General features: G+C 41.2%; 1 protein-coding gene across 3 annotated transcripts in view; it reads right to left on the minus strand.

Annotated features, from left to right (window-relative positions):
• Positions 1 to 20,845, minus strand: part of SPOCK3 (SPARC (osteonectin), cwcv and kazal like domains proteoglycan 3) — a 440,790-nt gene that overhangs the window by 264,103 nt on the left and 155,842 nt on the right. For all 3 annotated transcript variants that reach the window (XM_049711361.1, XM_049711362.1, XM_033403539.2), the window contains exon 4: positions 6,182 to 6,296. In XM_049711361.1, coding sequence (XP_049567318.1) covers positions 6,182 to 6,296 — 115 coding nt within the window. The remainder of the gene's footprint in view (positions 1 to 6,181; positions 6,297 to 20,845) is intronic.

Below are 20,845 nucleotides of genomic sequence, written 5' to 3' on the forward strand. Positions count from 1 at the left end.
AACATGTTTAGGAAAAAGTAGCAGCAGCTCACCCTTATATTATGCCCGCCCACTTTAGATCAGGTACTGTTCTAACTGTTTTTGTATATTAACTCATTAATCCTTCAAACATCATCAGAAAGTACAATTTTGCTCATTCCTTCTTGACAGAGGAAGAGACTGAAACACAGAGGTTAAAGTGACTTGCCCAATGTCACACAGCCAAGTAGAGGAGGTGAGACCGTGAAGGCAGGCAGTCTGGCTCAGGTGTGTGTCCTGAAACATCCCTACAGAGAGTTTCCTGTCTGACAGGGCTGCCCCCTGCCCCAAGGGCTGGGAAGCTGCCCAGTCAAGTCAGAAGGGGCTACCTGAGGACGTCAGACTTTCAACAGGAGGAAATAATATCACAGTAATGACATGAGTGCTGTGCACTTAAAAAGTACTGTCAATGTTACTCAGTTCTATATCTGAGAAATGTGCTTTCTGTTTGTGTGATGGGGAACATCTGAAGTAAAACTTGACCAAATCATGTGGACTGATGTAAATGGACAGTCTAACAAATTCAATTTTCTTCTTCTAAGCAATTCCCAAGTGGCTCTGGAGGCTGATATCAGAAAAAAGGAGAACCAAAGAACTGCATTTTCAGCAATAAAGGATGTGCATTAAAATATGCTGAGAAACTATATATCAGGCGGTCGTTAGCCAGAGATTTTTGTAAAGGAATGTAGGATTGTTTTAAGATAGAATGAGTTATCTCCATAATGCTTAGAAGAATGCCTCGGTTATAGAAATGCTTTATCAATATTAAATAGTATGTTTCAAAAGACAGCATAATAATTAAGAGAATAAATTCCGGAACCTCAATCGCCAGGTTCAATGTCCAAATCTATCACTTGAGCAAATTCTATAAATTCTGTGTCTCAGCTTTTTCCATGAATAAAATGAGGTAATAACTGTAACCCACTTCACGTCACATCACTGTTGTGAAATTAAATTAGTTATGCATACATGTGTCTGTATGCAACTACATACATACATATACACACAAATATACATTATATATAGTATGTATATCTTTAGAAAAGTTCCAGACATAAATGAAACACTATGAAGTTTAGCTATTATCTGTGTCTTAAACAGAGGAATCAAACAACGTCACACGAATTCACTGTAGTATTCAAAATATTATGACCTGTTTCTTAAATGCAATTAATATTATAAAGTAATATGAGCTGTGGACTTTGGGGGACCCTGACGTGTCAGTGTAGGTTTACAATTGTAACAAATGTCCCATCTGATGGGAGTGGTGACAGTGGGGAAGCTGTGCACATGTGGGGCAGGGGGCACGTGGGAAATTCTCTAACTTCTGTCCAATTTTACTGTAAACTGAAAACTGCTCTGAAAAATAAAGTCTGTTAAAAAAACGGTGTTGCCAACGGTCTCTATTCTAACCAAAGAGATTCATGGAGATACTCCATGAGTTACATAAACATCTGTCCAAAAACACAATTAAAGTCCATTTATTATAAAAAAGGAATGCTTATATAAAAAGGTAGACATGATTTCAAATCTTAAATCTGCCCTATTTCTCTCCCTCTCTCTCTGTCTATACGAGTAATCTCAGGCAGAATACCCAGAATCTCTGGGCTTCAGCTTTTGTTTCTGTATAATGGGCACAATAATCTTTGGTATAAAACACTAGGGTTGTTGTAAAAACTAAATCAGTTTAAGGCACTTAGTGAAGAGCTTTGCACACGTTAAGTTTGAAATAAACATTGGATTTCACTCTCCCTAAGAACAGTATCAATGCCTTCATGTACCATAGAGGGTCATTAATTCAAAATAGTTATGGTAAGTTCAATTCAGTTTAAATATTTTGGGGACTCTGCTAAACTTATGCCTTGAGATTGAATCCTCCCATCATAAATACCTCAATAGTATAGCAATGGAAATATAAATACCATAGCCATGCATTTAATAATTACCCAAAGGAATTCAATCTTCTTTTAAATAAGGTCATTAAAACTATGAATTCCAAAAGTATATCGTTAAAATAGAGGAGCTTTAGGATTCACTCTCTTTTGATATCTATTTTTGATAAGGAGCATTTTAAACTAGCTTCACTATTCTTTGATTTAATGCCTTCTTAGGAGGCCAAAAGCATTTCCTTATTGATTTTATTTTCAACCTTTGGTGTAAATGAAGCAGAAATTAACAGGGCTGGTTCTGTCCTGTAACAACTTCTTCAACCTTGCTCCTTGCTTATTTTGCCAAACCATTTTTTTTTTTTTAATACCAGCAGCATCGATTGAAGCCCAAAACACTGATCTAGAAATAGTGCTAATCACCAGCAGCTGTACAGGCAGCAAAGGAGCAAAAGCCCCGGGCTCTGCTCACAATATGCAAACCCTGGACCCCTGTTCACAACACACAAACACTAGGGAACAAAACCCTTAGCTACCTAAATACTGGGAGCTCTTCCCCAGAGAAACAACGTGAAACGGGATCAGAGCCATACCTGGGAAGCCAGCACACACTTCATATCAAACCCCCTACACAACCGGCTATGCTGCCATCGTGGAAAGCGTGCTGCAGTCCATGTGCTTTCTCACTGTTCATAAAACTATTTGGTTTCACAGTGATGGAAATGGAAAGAGTAACAGAAAGCAGCACAAGAACACTGGCTTCATGCTGGTCTGAGACCAATTCTTCACAGAAAAAGCCATCAGGAGACAAACATCAAAACACATGACGTTAGGGCTTCCCTGGTGGCGCAGTGGTTGAGAGTCCGCCTGCCGATGCAGGGGACACGGGTTCGTGCCCCGGTCAAGGAGGATCCCACATGCCGCAGAGCGGCTGGGCCCGTGAGCCATGGCCGCTGAGCCTGCGCGTCCGGAGCCTGTGCTCCGCAACGGGAGAGGCCACAACAGTGAGAGGCCCGAGTACCGCAAAAAAAAAAAAAAAACAACGTTAAACACGACATATGTGGAAGTTTACACAACGCTCTACGTCTGCAAAGCCAGCGTGAAGCACAGAGTGAGCTTTGGAAGCAGGCTGTTTCTCTGGTCAGAAGACAATTCATGTTATTTAAAGCACTAAGGAAGGAAATATTTACCAATTATCTGAGGTATTTGCAAACCTAAGGCGAGTACCTACCAGTTTCTTCAAACAGTTATGGACTAATCTCTCTCTCACAATTTCATATCTTCCTCACCCTTTTTTACTGGCAATAACTTATTTGCTTCAATCATTCAATACATTTACTTTAAAACATCTGTTGACTGACTTCTACACGCTTCCCAGACCACCTTCAACAAATAAGCACAGAAAAGAACTTGTAGACTGAGGTTATCTAGACTAACCAATTCAGTTGATCAAACGACTCATTTTTTCCTCTAAATGTTCTATAAATAACGGTATTTTAATACAGTCTTCAACAAAAATATACACGAGCCAGTAAGTACGCCAGGTTCTGAGTATAAAGTGGTGAATAAGACACAAACCCACTTTCAGGAAATACCCAGTCAATTGAGGAGATGGTGTTAGATGATTCATCACCAGCATGGTGGGTGTCACAGGATGAGAAGTCCAGGGCACTAAGGTAACAGGGACAAGCGTGTGCTATCTAGTTGGTGGTGGTGGTGGTGGGGGGAGGCGGAAAGCTTAGGAAGAACTCTTTGGAATAAGGCAAGGATTCATTCTTCTCTTACATGAGATCGAGGAAAGAAACAATAAGTTGTTCCTATAAATGAAAAACAGCAGGAATTTCTAACCTAAGCAATGTAAATGGCCGAAATTGATGAATTAAGCGCCTTTTCTCTGTTCCCATGCCTCACCCCCCAAAACACACACAAGCCCCCAACGTAAGCTCTACGTTACTTACATCAGTCGATTATTTACATAACTGATCACACTGCATGGCAGCCCTCCTTCCCTAAGTGCTGTATAAACATTCCCTGTGTGCCGACATCCTCAAAGCACGTCAAATATTAAGTTCACTTCTTCAGAAACTAGTTTTTTATTTATTGAATATAGTGTGTACTGAGTGCAATTTTTAAAGTCTCTAGCGGAAACAGAAGTGGACTAAACACTATTTACAAAAACACTCCGATGCCCACCTCCTCCAAGCTCAGCCCTCACGCAGCCCAGGCAGAGCTGGCCGTGGTCCTGATTCAGGCCGCTTCATCTGCCTACACTCAAATTTAGCTCTTGGCCTCTGAGAGTCCTTACCAGGTTAAGGAAGTTTCTTTTTGTCTGTAGTTAAGTCTGTTTACAGTAAGTCAGAGAAGCAGTGAGATGCACATTGGTAAAAGGCACTGACACAGGTGTCAGTAAACAGGAGTGGATGCTCTGAAGCTCCCTGGCTCTGTGACCTCAGTTACTTCAGCGTCTCCCAGCTCACTGGTCAGCGGTCGTCAGGAGACCATCTCTGCCCCAGACATGCTATTAACTGGGAAGTCTTCACTTGCTCTCCTCCTAGGGTTCAGGGAGCTGGGGTGAGATGGCAAAAGAGCCTTTCCCAAGGTGTTAAATGTGGGTGCATGGAAACCTCCCCGGGGTCTCGGAAATGTGCAATGGAACAGTTTTGCTTTTCTATGAAATGAAGCGATGAACTCTCTGCAACTTAGGGATTCATTTCCACACCATCCTCCTGACTTCTCAAGTAGAAATCGCCTCTCCCACACCCCTACATGTATGTTTACATACTAATATTTTAAATGTTTGATGACTAATTAATAGGAACTCCAAGAAATTCAGAAACTGTTTGGAATTCTAAGGAAATACGGAGAAAAATAAACTTCTGGCCCAAAGTGTTGCTGTCCTCCTATAAAACTGCCAGAGAGGTCATGATTGCCTGGGGGTAAATACCTGATAAATGCTTCACCCCCCTGTAACTCCCCAGCGCCCAGAGTGCGCTGATTTCAGGAGATGCTCTTTCCTGGGAGGCTCCTACACTTCCCGGCCCCATGCTGTGCTTCTCTTTCCCGCCCCCCCATGCTGTGCTTCTCTTCCCCCCATCCCTCTATTACTTCCACGAGGAAGTTACTGATATGACACGATTCTTTGTCCCAAGTGAACGCATTCCCAAAACTCTTATCTCGGCTACCCTGACCTGCCCCTGTATTTGGGTTCAGCCATCACCGCCTGGGCAAGGGGAACGAAGACCCCCGCTAATCTACTCAGCACGGAATAAGGGGTTTCATGTGTAAGTGCTTTCCTGTCAATAAGGAACATCAAAGAAACTTAAATGCTGGTTGTTTCCTAGAACTGCTACTTATGTTATCACTCTCTGATGTTCTTATTCTGGGTCCGCTGGTATGTTTGACTAACACAATTTAGATGTCACTACACTAAAGTCAGAAACCAATTCGTCTCTGAACACCCCTGAAATAGCGAAATTCTCTTGCTCATCTGATGTAAAAACAAAACATGAATCACAGCCACTGTCACAGAAGAGAGCGTTCTCGTAAAGACAGTTCCTTTTAGAGTAACAGAGGGAGTGGGCACACCTGCCGCCTCGGTCAGCTACCCCGTGATTGCACTTTGTGGGTTGCGCCATGTTCCCATCCTGACTCAGCACCAAAGTCCACACCCTGTTTCTAAATTACTGGCACCTCTCCACATGCAACCTACCCGACAGGAGCAGTGCTGATCTTGACATAAGATATTTAAACACTCTCTTCTCCTCTTGGGATTTTGTGTCAGCCTTCAGGGAACAGACCCCAGGGCTTCAGCAGTACCACTGATTCCTTGAAGACCCAGACCTCTATTTGTGACTTTTCATCTTTTATTTTTAATAAACATCAATCATTCACTCTTTTTTCCTATTAACTTTGTTCCTAACTCTCCCCTGAGGGATATAGGACTTTTGGGGTTGGCGTATGCAGAAATACTTAGAAGATACCCAAACTGTACTTTCCTTAAACTTGAAAAAAGTATAAGTATGCAGATATAGCCCTCTAACGCAATCTTCACAAAACCCTCTTTTTCTAACAGTATATGCCTAAATTCTATAATCTAGAGTAATTCTGACTGATAACAATGTTTAACCCAAGTGAATCATGATTGTATTAGCCAAGGTTTTACAACTGTTTCAATAAACTCTGGATAAAAGCTTAGCAGACGTTGCCAAACATTTACACTCTGCAGTAACTCCCGGTACAAAACCCTTCAGTCAGTGGGACTGAGTTTACGAGGTTACCTGTGCGTGAGCCTCCGCTGACCAACGCAGACTGCGGTCTGAGAACCTTGAACAATGCACACTTCGTGGCGACTACATTTCAGCCTTAAGCACGGGTCTTTAGTTGGGTCTAGAGCTAAAAAAAAAAGAAAGAGATTGCACAGAAAACATTAAAATAAGTTTCTGTACAATGGAGGTTCTAATCTCATCAAATACAATTTGATCAGGGAATTTACAGAGCGTTCAGCTGTGCATTTTGTTCACGTTTTTCCTCTATTAAGAGGTACTTTTGCTTCCACTCACGTAACACAGAGTCAACAGAGATTTGTAGTTTAGTCTCATCCATTCTGTTCAGAAGCTGAAATGCACAAACCCCTGTGATCAGACGATGTGTGACCAAAACAGAAACTTTACGACCCAAACTCTCTGTAGTTGCTACCGCCTTCTAAGCATTCAAGGTGGAGAGATGAAGGTAGGGTGTGTTGCTGCAATATTTGTATCAGTGAGGAATTATAAATTATACTTCCGCTTTTCCTGGATGGATGCAGGTGGGTAGAAAAAAAGGCTGAAACCCAAAAGGGTGTCAGTCGACATCAGAGTCTTGGGATCTCCAAGAAAAGTCTACAGCTGTATGCGGGGCTGCCTGAGGGCATCATGGTAGGAAATGAGATGTATTTTCATTTTTAAAGTGTTTGTGCCTGACATCTGAACTACTGTATCTCCAGAAAAAAACCTCTATCTTGGTGGCTGCCAACACAAAACTGTGTAATTTGTTGCTGTGGTTTTTTTTTTTAATATCAGTTTTACTGCAATATAACTCACATACTATATGATTTATTCTTTTAAAGTTTAAATTTTAGTTAAGATTTGGTTTACTATATGATACATTCTTTTAAATTTTAAAATCTGCAGCATAGTCAAGACCCATACCCCTGTGTTGGAACCCCACAAATGGGAAGATAATCAAAATTGCAGAGGTCCTCCCCAAGGAGCAAGGGATCTGAGCCCCTCAAAGGGCTCCCTAGCCCAGAGGTCGTCATTCAACTCAGCATCAAAAAACAAACAACCCAATGAAAAGTTGGGCAGAAGACCTGAACAGACATTTTCCAAAGAAGACATACAGATGTCAACAGGCACATGAAAAGATGCTCAGCATCGATAATCATGAGGGAAGCGTAAATCAAAACCACAATGAGATATCACCTCACCCCTGTCAGAATGGCTGTTATCCAAAATACAATAAAAAACAAGTACTGGTAGAGCATGTAGAGAAAAGGGAGCCCTTGTGCCCTGTTGGTGGGAATGTAAAGTGGTGCAGCCACTGTGGAAAACAGTATGGAGGTTTCTCAAAGAACTAAAAATAGAACTACCGTATGATCCAGCAATCCCACTCCTGGGTATTTATCCAAAGAAAACAAAAACACACATTTGAATAGATCTATGCCACCCTATGTTCACTGCAGCAGTATTTACAATAGCCAAGACGTGGAAGCAACCTAAGTGTCCACTGACAGATGACTGGATAAAGAAGATGTGGTACATACATACAATGGAATATTACTCAGCCATAAAAAAGAATGAAATAATGCCATTTGCAGCAACATGGATGGACCTGGAGGGTTATTATGCTCAGTGAAATAAGTCAGATGGAGAAAGACAAACACTGTATGATTACACTTATACGTGGAATCTAAAAAACAAAACAAATGAACAAACATAAGAAAACAGAAATAGGCTTATAGATACAGAGAATAAGCTGGTGGTTGCCAGAGGGGAGGGGGTGTGGGGGGATGAGTGGAGAACATGAAATGAGGTACACGCCTCTAGTTACAAAGTAAATAAGGCACAGGATGTAAGGAACCTTATAGGGAATAGACTCGACAGTACTGTAATAACTTTGTACAGTGACATATGGTAACTAGACTTACTGAGGTGCTCATTTTATAATGTACAGAAATACTGAAGCACTATGTTGTACACCTGAAACGAATATAATATTTTAAGTCAATTATATTTTAATAAAAATTAATTCAATGGTTTTTCAGTATTTGTAAAACTATTAATCAATTTTAGAATAGTATTATCACCTCAAAAAAATAGCCATACCCTTTAGTTATCACCCTTATTCTCCCAACCTATGACAACCACCTACAGTGGGCACTCGCTAATCGGTTTTCTGTCTCTGTAGATTTCATACAAATGGAATCATATAATATGTGGTCTTTTCTGAGTGGTTTCCTTCATTTAGAACAATGTTTTCAAGGTCCAACCATGTTATAGCTGCATCCTTACTTCATACTTTTATGTTGCTGAATAATATTCCATTGCATGGCTAGTCTACATTTACTTGTCCATTCACTAGTTGATAGGCATTGTGTTGTTGACACCTTGTCTCTAGTTTAAATAATACAGCTATTGGTGATGCTTAGTGATATTTTGTTGTGATTTATTATGGGGCGGAGGCCAGAGAGGGAGTTGGTATAGATAAGGAAAAGGCTGAGTGTCCAGTTTGGGTACAGGTCAAAGTTGAGAGAGAGAATCCATGAAACACAGCAAGCTGAAAATAAAATTCCAGTGCATGTAAAAGAATAAAGCCAGGGTGACCAGAAGAATGTGCATTTGGAATCTTAAAAAGTATCTGGGAGGACCCTGGGCTTTTCACTGGACATGAAACGTAGATTTGAGCCAGTCTTTTGCAGACAAACGTAGGTAAACTAGAGCTAATACGTGGTGTATGAATCGAACTTAGTTTTACGAATATGTTAAATCTTAGGCATATTTAATCAATAACCTAAATAAATGGGTTCATTTTGACAATCAATGAAACCAATGAAATATGTATATAAAGATATATGTGTATATATATATATATTGCATATAGACAGATATAGATAGATACATATTTTCTTCCTTTAAAAATGCAAAGTATAGGGCTTCCCTGGTGGCGCAATGGTTAAGAATCCTCCTGCCAGTGCAGGGGACGCGGGTTCGAGCCCTGGTCTGGGAAGACCCCACATGCCGCAGAGCCACTGAACCTGTGCACCACAACTACTGAGCCTGCGCTCTACAGCCCGCGAGCCACAACTACTGAAGCCCACGCGCTTGGAGCCCGAGCTCCACAACAAGAGAAGCCACCACAATGAGAAGCCCCTGCACCGCAACGAAGACCCAACGCACCCAAAAATAAATAAGTAAAATAAATTTATTTAAAAAAATACAAAGTATATCTGTGTAAAACTTTTATTTGAGATTTCAAACAAACATGAAGTTTAAAATAAAGAATATGAACACATATATTGATAAAATATTCCCTAACAGATATAGCATGATGTTGGGTTGGCCAAAAAGATCTTACGGAAAAACCCAAATGAACTTTTTGGGCAATCCGATAAAATGGTCAAGACATTAAACACATGTATTTGCAACACAAATCTCCCATTTCCTCCAGTCTAAGCAAAACACTTTCTGACAAGCAATGATTAGCTCAACCATATTTTATCTTAATTTCTAAGTAGTATCAAAAATTAAGATAAACTATATTATTTTATTCCCTATAAAACATTAAGCATTCTTTGTTCAGTATGAAAATGCAAATTTCTGGGTCATTCTCATTATACCGTCACAGTTTAAACTGCCACTAATTTAAAAACTATTATACCTTGGAATCATACGACTTCTTGTTGGACAACATAAAAGAAAAACATACAATAACTTAGTACACATTAAAAATGCCTTGAGCTATTTCTAGTCCTCAGTCTATTTTGATCTTTAATTATTAATATGACTTTTAAATATTGATTAAAATTAAAGAATTCTGTCTAACAACTAAACAATGACATTGCACCTACAACTGTGCCTTGTAAACGTACGTCATATACTCATTGTTGATATAGTTAATCTAGGACATCAATCTAAAAAAGGAGGGTTTCCACTCAAATAAAACACTATATAGTACATATAAAACTATCACGGTTAATCTAATCTAATTGTACTTTGAATGAAGACTATTAATAGGTATAGTTAGTTATTTCTTTCAGTTTTCTTTACCTTATACAGCCCACATTAGGTAATTTTCAAAAGTTCCATGACCCTCTTATGTTATATCTATTTAATAAGATAGATCAGAACTCAAAAATTGATATAGAGTGAGAAGGAAATTATCAGAACAAATACAGCACATGAAAAAGAATTTAATGCAAGTTTGGCATAAAACTTTACATAAATGATCAAATGAAAGAGCAGGAGCCTTTGTCAAGAGATGGAAAATATAACAGAAAGTGAACATGAGGAAGCCCGTACGGAGAATCTGCAACAAGAAGACGACACTTTCTGTGCATGTGATTTTAACCATCTGTACTTTTGAGTAGAACTCACATTGTTGGCAGCTTACAACTATAAAACATCACAGGCTATAAATACAGATGCCTGAGATTTTATTCTTGAAATCACAACAATGACACAACCATTTTCCTCTTGGCTGAAGCCCGTGGATCACAACCAATCCTGTATCTTAGAGGCTGGATAAAACCATGTCCGCCCCCCGGCTGCGCTCCATTCTTTCCATCTTTTTTTTTTTTCCTTTTTTTTTTTTGCGGTACGCGGGCCTCTCACTGCTGTGGCCTCTCCCGTTGCGGAGCACAGGCTTCGGACGCAAAGGCTCAGCAGCCATGGCTCACGGGCCCAGCCGCTCCGCAGCATGTGGGATCTTCCCAGACCGGGGCACGAACCCGTGTCCCCTGCATAGGCAGGCGGACTCTCAACCACTGCGCCACCAGGGAAGCCCCTTTCCATCTTTTTCAAATTACCTAATCCTATTCTATGCTGCATTAGTGTTTTTAACTTTCTCTCAATCACCCAGTAAAGCCACACCTAGGAAGATTTCAGCTAGTGCATTCAATTCACTTGGTTATGTTCTTTTCTTCATCTACTAATCTAATAATAATAATCTAATAATTCAAAAATCTTTCTCATTGATATGAACTAACCTGAGGACTTAACTGATATTTTTTTCTCCTTTTATTACTGAAGTATAGTTGATTTATATTATATAAGTTACAAGTCTACAACATTTGATTGTTACAAGTGTACAACAAGTGATTCACGATTTTTAAAGGTTACTCTCCATTTATAATTATCATAAAATACTGGCTATATTCCCTGTGTTGTACAATATATACTTGTAACTTATACCTAATAGCTTGTACCTCTTACTCCCCTGCCCACTAGTAACGACTAGTTTGTTCTCTGTATCCGTGAGTCTGTCTCTTTTTTGTTATATTAGTTTGTGGTATTTTTTAGATTCCACATATGTGTTTCTTTGTCTGACTTACCCATGTTACTGCAAATAGCAAAATTTCGTTCTTTTCATTGTGCTCCTAAAGTGCATTATTGCATTTCAGCACACGACACCACATACCCTACGTGCTCGCCACAGACTCAACCCTTTAACTGGAAGAGAGACGAATAAATAGCTAAGGAGAATACACTGTTGGGTGTAAATTATATACATGTGTGTGTGTGTGTGTGTGTATTTAGCTTTGTGGTAACAAACACACACACACACACACACACACACACACACACACACGCAGATGAAGGGATTATATAATGGTGAGAGGATTCCCTATTCAGGGAGTGACAGACAGTTCACGATCAGTGAAATGCAAATGTGGGTGATACCAGCAAGTAGTGTGGGAAAATACTGGAGATGAAGATGGAAGCTTCTGACCCACTGGAGTTTCACCTTGTCAGTAATGCTACATGGTCGAGGGATTTTGAGTTGGGGAGGGGTGTAATGAGGTTTGTCACACACAAGAATCTGGAGATGCTCTGAAGAATACGTGATCAACAGGGAAACTAACAAAATGTCCAGGAGAGAAGGGATAAGGAAGATGGGCACCACAGGGCAGGGCAGAAATGGTTTCAGGGGCTCAGGCAACGCCTGGTTTGAACAGGTGTGTGGAGGCAGCAACCTGAACCCACTGAAGAAACTTCCTGATTCTCCCTTCCACTATGTATACTTTGTCCGACATTAATATTGCTGTAACTGCTTTTCTTCTTCTGATTTGTATTTTCCTGGTGAACTTTTCCTCCAATCCCTTTATTTTTCAATTCTTAATTTTTATATTTTAAAGGCAGCTTTCGAAACCCTTAGGTGGATTTAGAAGCCCAACCTAAGACAATTTATCTCTTTTTCTGTTTTACCTATTGTAATTTTTTTTACTATAATTGGACTCTTTTCTGTCATGTTATTTTGTGCTTTCTATTTCGCAGTGTTCTTTTTCCTTTGCTTTTCTTTCCCCTTTCCTGCCTCATAGTGTATTGGTTGTATTTTATTCATTTAGCACCTTTGTCCTTCCTGCTAGTTTGGACATTACGACATCTCTTTAGTTGTTTACATGCACAGCTGGCATAACTGATAAGAATACCCATATAGTAAGTAGTTCGTCCTCCTTCTGAAGGGAACTAGGACCTTCGAACACATCAGCATCAGATCTTTGAAATTCAGTTTCTTCACCATTTTCTCTCTCTTTTTTTTTTTTTTAAAGAGGATGTGGGGGGTAGGAGTTTATTAATTAATTAATTTATTTTTGGCTGTGTTGGGTCTTCGCTTCTGTGCGAGGGCTTTCTCTAGTTGTGGCAAGCAGGGGCCACTCTTCATCGCGGTGCGCAGGCCTCTCACTGTCGCGGCCTCTCTTGTTGCGGAGCACAGGCTCCAGACGCACAGGCTCAGTAGTTGTGGCTCATGGGCCTAGTTGCTCCACAGTATGTGGGATCCTCCCAGACCAGGGCTCGAACCCGTGTCCCCTGCATTAGCAGGCAGATTCTCAACCACTGCGCCACCAGGGAAGCCCCCCATTTTCTATTAGTTACACCACACATTACCACCCCACCCCTGCAAATTAGTCATTATTTCTATTATTATTATTTTTACTGACATAGCTCATCTAAAATTATCAACTCTACCAATTTATGCCCATCATTGCTTCTTGCAGCTCACTCTTCCTTTTGAGTTTTCTTGTATGATTTCCTTCTATTTGTTGAAGCACATCCTTTTGTGATTGTTTCAACAAGCACAATTTGTGCTCTGCCTTCGATATTTATTTATTTTTCGGAATGTATCTTTATTTTTCAACCCCCCTTAAAGGATAATTTAGCTGTGCCTGGAACTTTATTTGATAATTATTTTTTCTTTACCACAATGAAGATATCATTTCATGTTCTTCTGCCATCAGATGCCGCTAACTAGTACGTCTGCTCGCCGTCCACGTAGGCAATCATTCTTTACCTCCTGAATATTATAATATTTTGTTATCATCAAAATTTTGTGCTTTGGAATGTTTATCTCCAGCTAATCTAGCGAACATCTACGCAAATGCACCCTTCTGAATTTCAGTTGGTAACATAAAGCATATTTAGGTGATGAGAGAACTATTTAGCAGTTGGAATAAAACCAAGAAAACAAAGACTCAGTTGGATATTCATCATGATTTAAGAGCAGGTGAACTGTGCCACTGAGAGTTGGGTTTAGATTTTGGAAAAATGTCACCATCACTAAACAGTAAAATCAACATACATATCAGCATTGACTCGGAACCTGTCTCTCTAAGCTTAATCGGATGCTTTTACAAAAAATGAAGTAACCTGCAACCCCAGAATGAGATTAAAAACCTTCCTCATGGTTCAAGAACGAAGCATCAAATATGCTTTAGTTGCTTTTCTAACAATAGTTCACTTCACTATAACTCTACGCTGTGAAACTAAAGGAAGAAGTGGTCTTCTAGGGAATTTTTTAAACCTTGCCAGATGTTATAATGAAAGGCTGTGCAAGTGAGCAGCATGGAAAACAGACTAATGCCCGAGAGTTAATTAGACTTTTGACAGCCAATTTTATGGTGTTAAATGTGATTAAATGTAGCCTCAAGTCTTTGCAGTGACTTTTAGTTTGCAACCTTACTATCATTTCAGTTACATAAAATCCACCCACTCTAACTTGGTGTCCCCACTACAAACACTTCATGTGGAGGTCTACACAATTCACAGATTCAGATGCAACGGCTTGATTAATTTATTTTGTAATAAATATATATCAAATATAAGAGTGTTTATTTCAATAATATCCTATCTTATAAAGGTGTATTAAATGCAACTGACTACTGCATTGATCAAAGTTAATGAAAACTCCAGCAGCCACAAGGCACAATCTCTTCCTAGAGTCGTTCTGCTCTAGTCAAAGACTGATGAAGATTTTAACATGACGTTCTCTTCAGTTCTTTATCATCCTTTTTCTTTGTCAATACATCATATTGACTCTTAAAGTGATAAATGCTAATAGTGTTTCTTTTATAAAGTAGATGCATTCCAGAAAAATTGGTTACGTGTAAAACTCATTATTTTTACTGGTTTCCATTTTCAAATCTATTACTTCATATATAAAGATGATGACATTTAATGTCCATCATAAAGGTTTATATCTGGGATTTTCTTTCCAATATTAGAGCTAAACATACCTATGATTTGGTTCACATTTACTAAAGGGCTGCCTGAAACAGAATCATAAGGAAAAGTCCCTAAAAATACAACAATAACAGCTTGTCTTATGAAATAATGTTTACCTACAGTTCCTGCTTATGTCCCCTAACTATTCTATACCCAATGTCTTTACCTATAAATGGAAGAAATTGGGCTAATTCTAAAATATAAAATAACATATTCTATAATTTTGTGCTTTAACTGACCTGGGAGCCGTGACATTAAAAAATAAGAAATAATTTAGAAAATGAGCACTGAGTTGAAAATATGTTTATGTGACTTTGCATAAATGTGTGTTAACTGCCTAGAACATTTGCAGATGTACAGAAAGTACTCCATTTGCCCATTCTTGTTTGTATTCTAAGTGACAGTTATTAAAGTCGTACAAAACTTCTGTAACTTGCCAGGCAGCTACAAGCACCTACCCTGAGCCACACTCTGCCCTTGATCAGGCCACTGACTCTAAGCTCACTGCTTCCCGAAGTAAATTCTACTCTTCCGTTTTTGCCTGTTTAAAAGGAAAAACGATAATGTCCACATGCATTCTTTCTGAAAGGACAATGAAGCTAATCCCTAAGAGACACAATCAGGGCTTCTAAGCACCTGCACGCTTCATCCTGAAACAGAGGCAAACGTCTGATGCTGAGGCAGAGCAAAGGGGAGGAACTGACCCAGGAACCCACGGCCCCTCCCAGACTTGGGATGCAGACCTCGCTGGAGAAAGCGACCACCCACTGGGTGCCTGAGCGTCTGGTTGACAGGACGGAGCTGGTCCACAGTCTCTGGAGAGCAGGCAACACCGTCCCACTGCCCCCATGGCTGGCATGGGTGCACCCAGGCTGGAGGGAGGGACTGCAGTTGGGGGGCACCAGGAAGCCTCCACCCACGTGCGGCTCAGCTGGCGCTGACAGGAGTGTGCTCGTGGGGACCCTGAGTATCGGGCATCCATTCTCCAGTGCAAGACCTGGGGTGTGCAAGCCTGCCTTGGGGTGCAGCTGGGGTGCAGACCCCCGCCTGTCTCCATCATGTACCCCTGCCAAGACATAAGGAGAAACAAGAGAGAAAAGCCCCCCTACCCCCCGCTATGCAACGCCCTTGTAGCCCCTCTACTGACAAAGCTGAACTTTGTGTTGGCTACAAAGGCCATGTGCTCCCGGATCCAGCTCCACGGCTGCAGAGAAAGGTGGGTTGAGAGATGACAGGACATAAACTGACACCCTGCATGACCTCTCTGGAACGTAGTTCAGTGCTTTGTTATATAGTTAAACCACACTACATCTATGAATTCAGCCAAGATAATTTTTTTGCATGTTCACAAAAAGACTATTACAGAAATGTTTGTGGCATCCACAGTTATAAGAAAGAACTCAAATACCCATCAACGGAGGAGTGGATCAACAAATTGTTGTCATGCAGACAGAATACTACCCAACAATAAAACAGACCCCAAAAAATCCCCGAAACATGCAAAAATGTTGGCTGAGTCTCAAAAACATTACACCGAACAAAAAGTAGTAGACGTGAGATACACACATAGTGTAGTTTCATGTACATCAAATTCTAGAGCAAGCTAAACTAAATTAAATGAAAGAAGTCCGAACAGCTCAGAGCAGGGATGGCTTGGGTCAGGCCAGGACGGGGGGACGGGGCCGGGGGGTAGGAGAGAGGGCAGAGCAGACAGTGTGAGGAAGGTTTGTTCTCTATTTCTACTTCGATTGAGGTGGTATTAATTCAATGATCTGCATCCACAAGAATGGATCAAACTGTATATTTTAATTTATTTCACTTTATTTTATGTAAATCATGCATCAGTAAAAATGAGGAAAGCCTCATTTCCTCCTTTTTACGAGGCTTTCAAAAGCAAAATCTCCATTCTCCAAGATAATATTTAAGGCCTTCTCCATGAACGACCTCAGCCCAGCAGAGGACACAATCAAAAATCAAAGATGACACATTTCACCTGAAACTTAGATACTGAAAATCAAGCCTTCCCCATCAGTGAAGCATGTTCTTTTATAAGGTAACTATTGTACACTAAGGACAGGTAAAGTCAATGAAAAACAAGTAATGACAGGAAAAAGAATGCAGAACTAGATCTCCCTTTCTCAAATGTGCACTTATAGGCTGTTGGTAACGTCCACAAAAGACTTCCACGTAACCGCTGGGATCTTAACATCTTAAATATGGAAAGAGGTTTTAAGTGCGCCCAGACTTTTAAAATGAAGACGGTTTTACAGAACCAGTGATAATACTGGCTGAAGTAACGAATTAGTAGAAATCATAACTAAATGCTTTTTAACAGACATAGTCATCTTCAGAACACATTTTATGAGTTAAATCTTTTAAAATATTTGTCAAATATCCCTTCTTTCAAGTCGATGGCGCTCAAACAGCTGTGAACACAACCATAACAGACCATCCTGACAAAGCCCGACGGTAATGACCCGGCAGGTGAGTGAGCCTCAAGGGTCCTCCTCAGCCTTCAGTGTGTCGTTTCCAGTTAATATCATCGCTTACAAAAGACAGTCCTCTGCAAAGGATGGATCGGACGGTTGTTAAATGAAGATTCCATTGACTGCCACTGACTCAGCAGGATTAGATTAAATCCCAAACAACCAGCACAACGAAATCAGAGGACAGTGCATTTTCTGATACTCACAGCCCTCTTCAGTCAGCTTATTCACCTGGTACAAATGAAAATGACTAACTGCTACGTTCTAGAGGACCGCAGCTCTAGCACTGACCTACCAGCTCAATGGTTTGCCACTGTAACCACACAGGACCCTCTGGGGCCTACGCATGTCCAGACCCCCTACCATGTTCTCTGCCTGCCTCCTGTTTGTCGAAAAGCTTTAGCCTCCTTGGCCTTTCCCGAGTTACAAAGAATAAATTTAATCAGAAAAGTGAGAAATTCCAGAAAGAAAGGAAAATAGTCAAACAAGACAAAATAATAATACTTTAGCCACTGAACAAAGTCAAGGACCTTTAGTTCCTCCTCCAGGACTATAGATAACATTCTGAGCCATGGCCTTGAGCTGTTTTGCAGATACTGAAATCTCTGCCAGGTGGGAGAAGTTAACTCTCTGCTGCCCACAAGCACGTAGACCCCAGACCAGTTGGAACCAGGTTGATGATGCTGATTTCCGATGACCTCACCACCAGCCAACCAGAAGAGTGTCCACGAGCTGATCACACACACCCCATAACACTTTCCCTCACTCTGTCTTTAAAATCCCTTCCCTGAAAGTCTTCGGCGAGTTTGGGTGCTTTAAGCACTAGATGCCCTGCAATCCTTGTTTGGCGCCTGCAATAAACACTGCACTTTCCTTCACCACGACCCGACGTCAGGGGACTGGCTTTACTGCGCGTGGGTGAGTGGACCCGAGTTTGGCTCGGTAACGCCACCACGTCCAGCGAGTTAACATCCCCAAACACCTAATTTAGAAATCTAAAGACACTGGAAATTGTTGTTGACTGAGGCATTTATCCAAATATCCAAAACAATCAAAAAGTCTTCCTAGTCACTTTTTTGGGTTTGTAAATGGACAAGGCAATGGGGTCCGATCAGGCCTCAAACAGAGAAGCCTAAACCAGAGCAGTCCTGGCACAAAAGCCGAGAATGACAAGATGCGGCTCCACATCAAACACGTGGAATCAGCAGCGATGAATGGCTGCGTAGTTGTTAATAGTAAATATTAGAAATGTATCTTTCAGACGAGGCTATCGGGAAATAAAAGGAACAGAATGAAAACAACACCATGTAACAACCATCACGAAACTGAAGCATCATTTCACCACATTCTCTGACCTCCTTGTGCTCAGTGGTTGTAACCCTGAGACTGCATCTAACCGGCCAAATATAAGGAAAAGAGAGCAGCACGGTCACCGACTTCTTGCATTCACAGCCCCATGATACATCCTTATTTCAGCTGAGAGGGGGACGTCCCGGGGCTTTAGGATGTCGGCCACCACGGCGACATGTGTTGTGTGTCCTAGACAAGCGACCGGACAGCTCCTGGAAACACTTGTGGACGAAGCTGGAGGGAACGTCCACTGAGTGGAGGCCCCCGACCTTCCTGCCCTGACACACAGCCGAGAGCCCCCCTGACAGGTGCTGACGTGCTAAGTGGGTTCTGTTAGGGGCCAACCTCACAGAACCCAGCCTGCTGGGCAGGTGGCAGGCGGCCTGGAAGACGGAGTCCCCGTCGCCCAGCAGGAAATACTCTGTCAGGCAGTCACGTGCTAGGACTGTCAGGCAGGTGAGAAGTTTACTGAGCCTCCGGGAGAAGTGTTGGGAAAGTACCTGCCAGTTTCCAAAAAGAATAGCAGCATAGATTCAAAGTTTCTCTATAGCATCCCAGTACCCACCTTTGCAGGAATATTAAAAGTGTCTTGAATACACATTGTTTTTAATAACATTGTTTAACATCATTTTTCTCTATAAAAATAATCATCTCCTGATTTCTCACTGCCAAAAGAAAAAGAAGGGACTTCCCTGGTGGTCCAGTGGTTAAGAGTCCACGCTTCCACTGCAGGGGGCACAGGTTCGATCCCTGGTCGGGGAACTAAGATACTGCATATGCCTCAGGGAGTGGCGTAGAATAAATAAAATAAAATATAAAAGAATAAAAGAAAAGAGGGCTTCCCTGGTGGTGCAGTGGTTGAGAGTCCGCCTGCCGATGCAGGGTACACGGGTCCGTGTCCCGGTCCGGGAAGATCCCACATGCCGCGGAGCAGCTGGGGCCGTGAGCCATGGCCGCTGAGCCTGTGTCCGGAGCCTGTGCTCCGCAACGGGAGAGGCCACAAGAGTGAGAGGCCCACGTACCGAAAAAATAAATAAATAAATAAAAGAAAAGGGAAAAAAAATTGCTCACCTCTAAAACCCACTAAATCAAATAAAACACCAATCTAGGCACAATTAGTCCTGGCAGCATGGAGAAAAGGGAGGTGGTGAGGTGGGATGCATCCGTTTCTTAAGGCCAGAATAAAAAGGGGAAGGTACAAGTGAGGGAGAAGTTGAAAATATCTCACAATCTCTTAGATTCACTAAACCAGGTGAGTTTCCTGAGCATGTAACTGCAGAAACAGTAGGTGAACTGCATCATGTATTGAAACTGGATTAACAAAATATTATTATTTTATGCAATGCATGAAGTATAGACTGTAAGAATGTTGGAGCTTGAAAAAAATTAATCTTTAAACAAAAGGTTCAGACTTTACAAACTCACTGTTTGAAATAATAAATCAAATGATTTTTTTTTAGGGCAAGTATTTACTATTTCGAAGACAGAAAAATTAACATCTACTCATTCATTGCATTTTTATTTAACTTGTCTTAAATAATTTACTTATAAAGAAATCACCCAAATTTCATTGCTGCCATGTCTTGCCAGCTGGTCCTGGTTGGAGAACAATGTTAGGGAAGATGATTATAGTAAAATCTGGTGATGCCCATGAATCAACCCTCTGAACGCAAATGTAAGTAAACAGTGACGGGCAACTGGTCCCATTTCTCCCAGACACGTTCTCAAGGTGGTCCTGAAGTTCTCATCCGGGGATGGTGACTTAGGCGAGGAAGACAGGGCAGGGAAACGTCAGAAGGCGAGTCCCACATCTGCCCTGGTCTCCCCGCGTGGTCTCCCCAGGTCAGGGGGCCAAAACTGGCACCAACTAATCTGAGTCAGATTCCTGGACTCACAGCCACCATCCTGGTAGTTACAGCAGCCACGTGGCCAGAATGTTCCACAACCCTACAGAGACAGGTCAAAGACCACTACCAGGGACCGACACGGCAGCACAAACGAAGATAATTTTGGAAGGCAAGGACGGGCCCAGGGACAAGAGGACGCACAGACTTGCCTGGAAGATTCTGAGCTTACATGATGCATAATGGACATTTTCACTGCTTAAACGTTTTTGGCCCCCATCTGCCTTATGCTGGGGTTTACCATGTACACTTGGAAGTCAACACCTGGAGTTTATTAGCACTTAAGTTACTCATTCTACTCAATTGCCAGAATTTAATTTGATTCCTCTCTTGGAATAGGTCCTTCAATGCAGTTAGTGTTCATTTTTCCAATCCTGCTAATTACCTTTATTAATGTTTCTCTGCTTTACTTTCCCTCGTGTCTTTTACTACTTTGATTTGAAGGC

This window comes from Orcinus orca, chromosome 6, assembly GCF_937001465.1.
Source record: "Orcinus orca chromosome 6, mOrcOrc1.1, whole genome shotgun sequence".
In the NCBI taxonomy this organism is placed as follows: Eukaryota; Metazoa; Chordata; class Mammalia; order Artiodactyla; family Delphinidae; genus Orcinus; species Orcinus orca.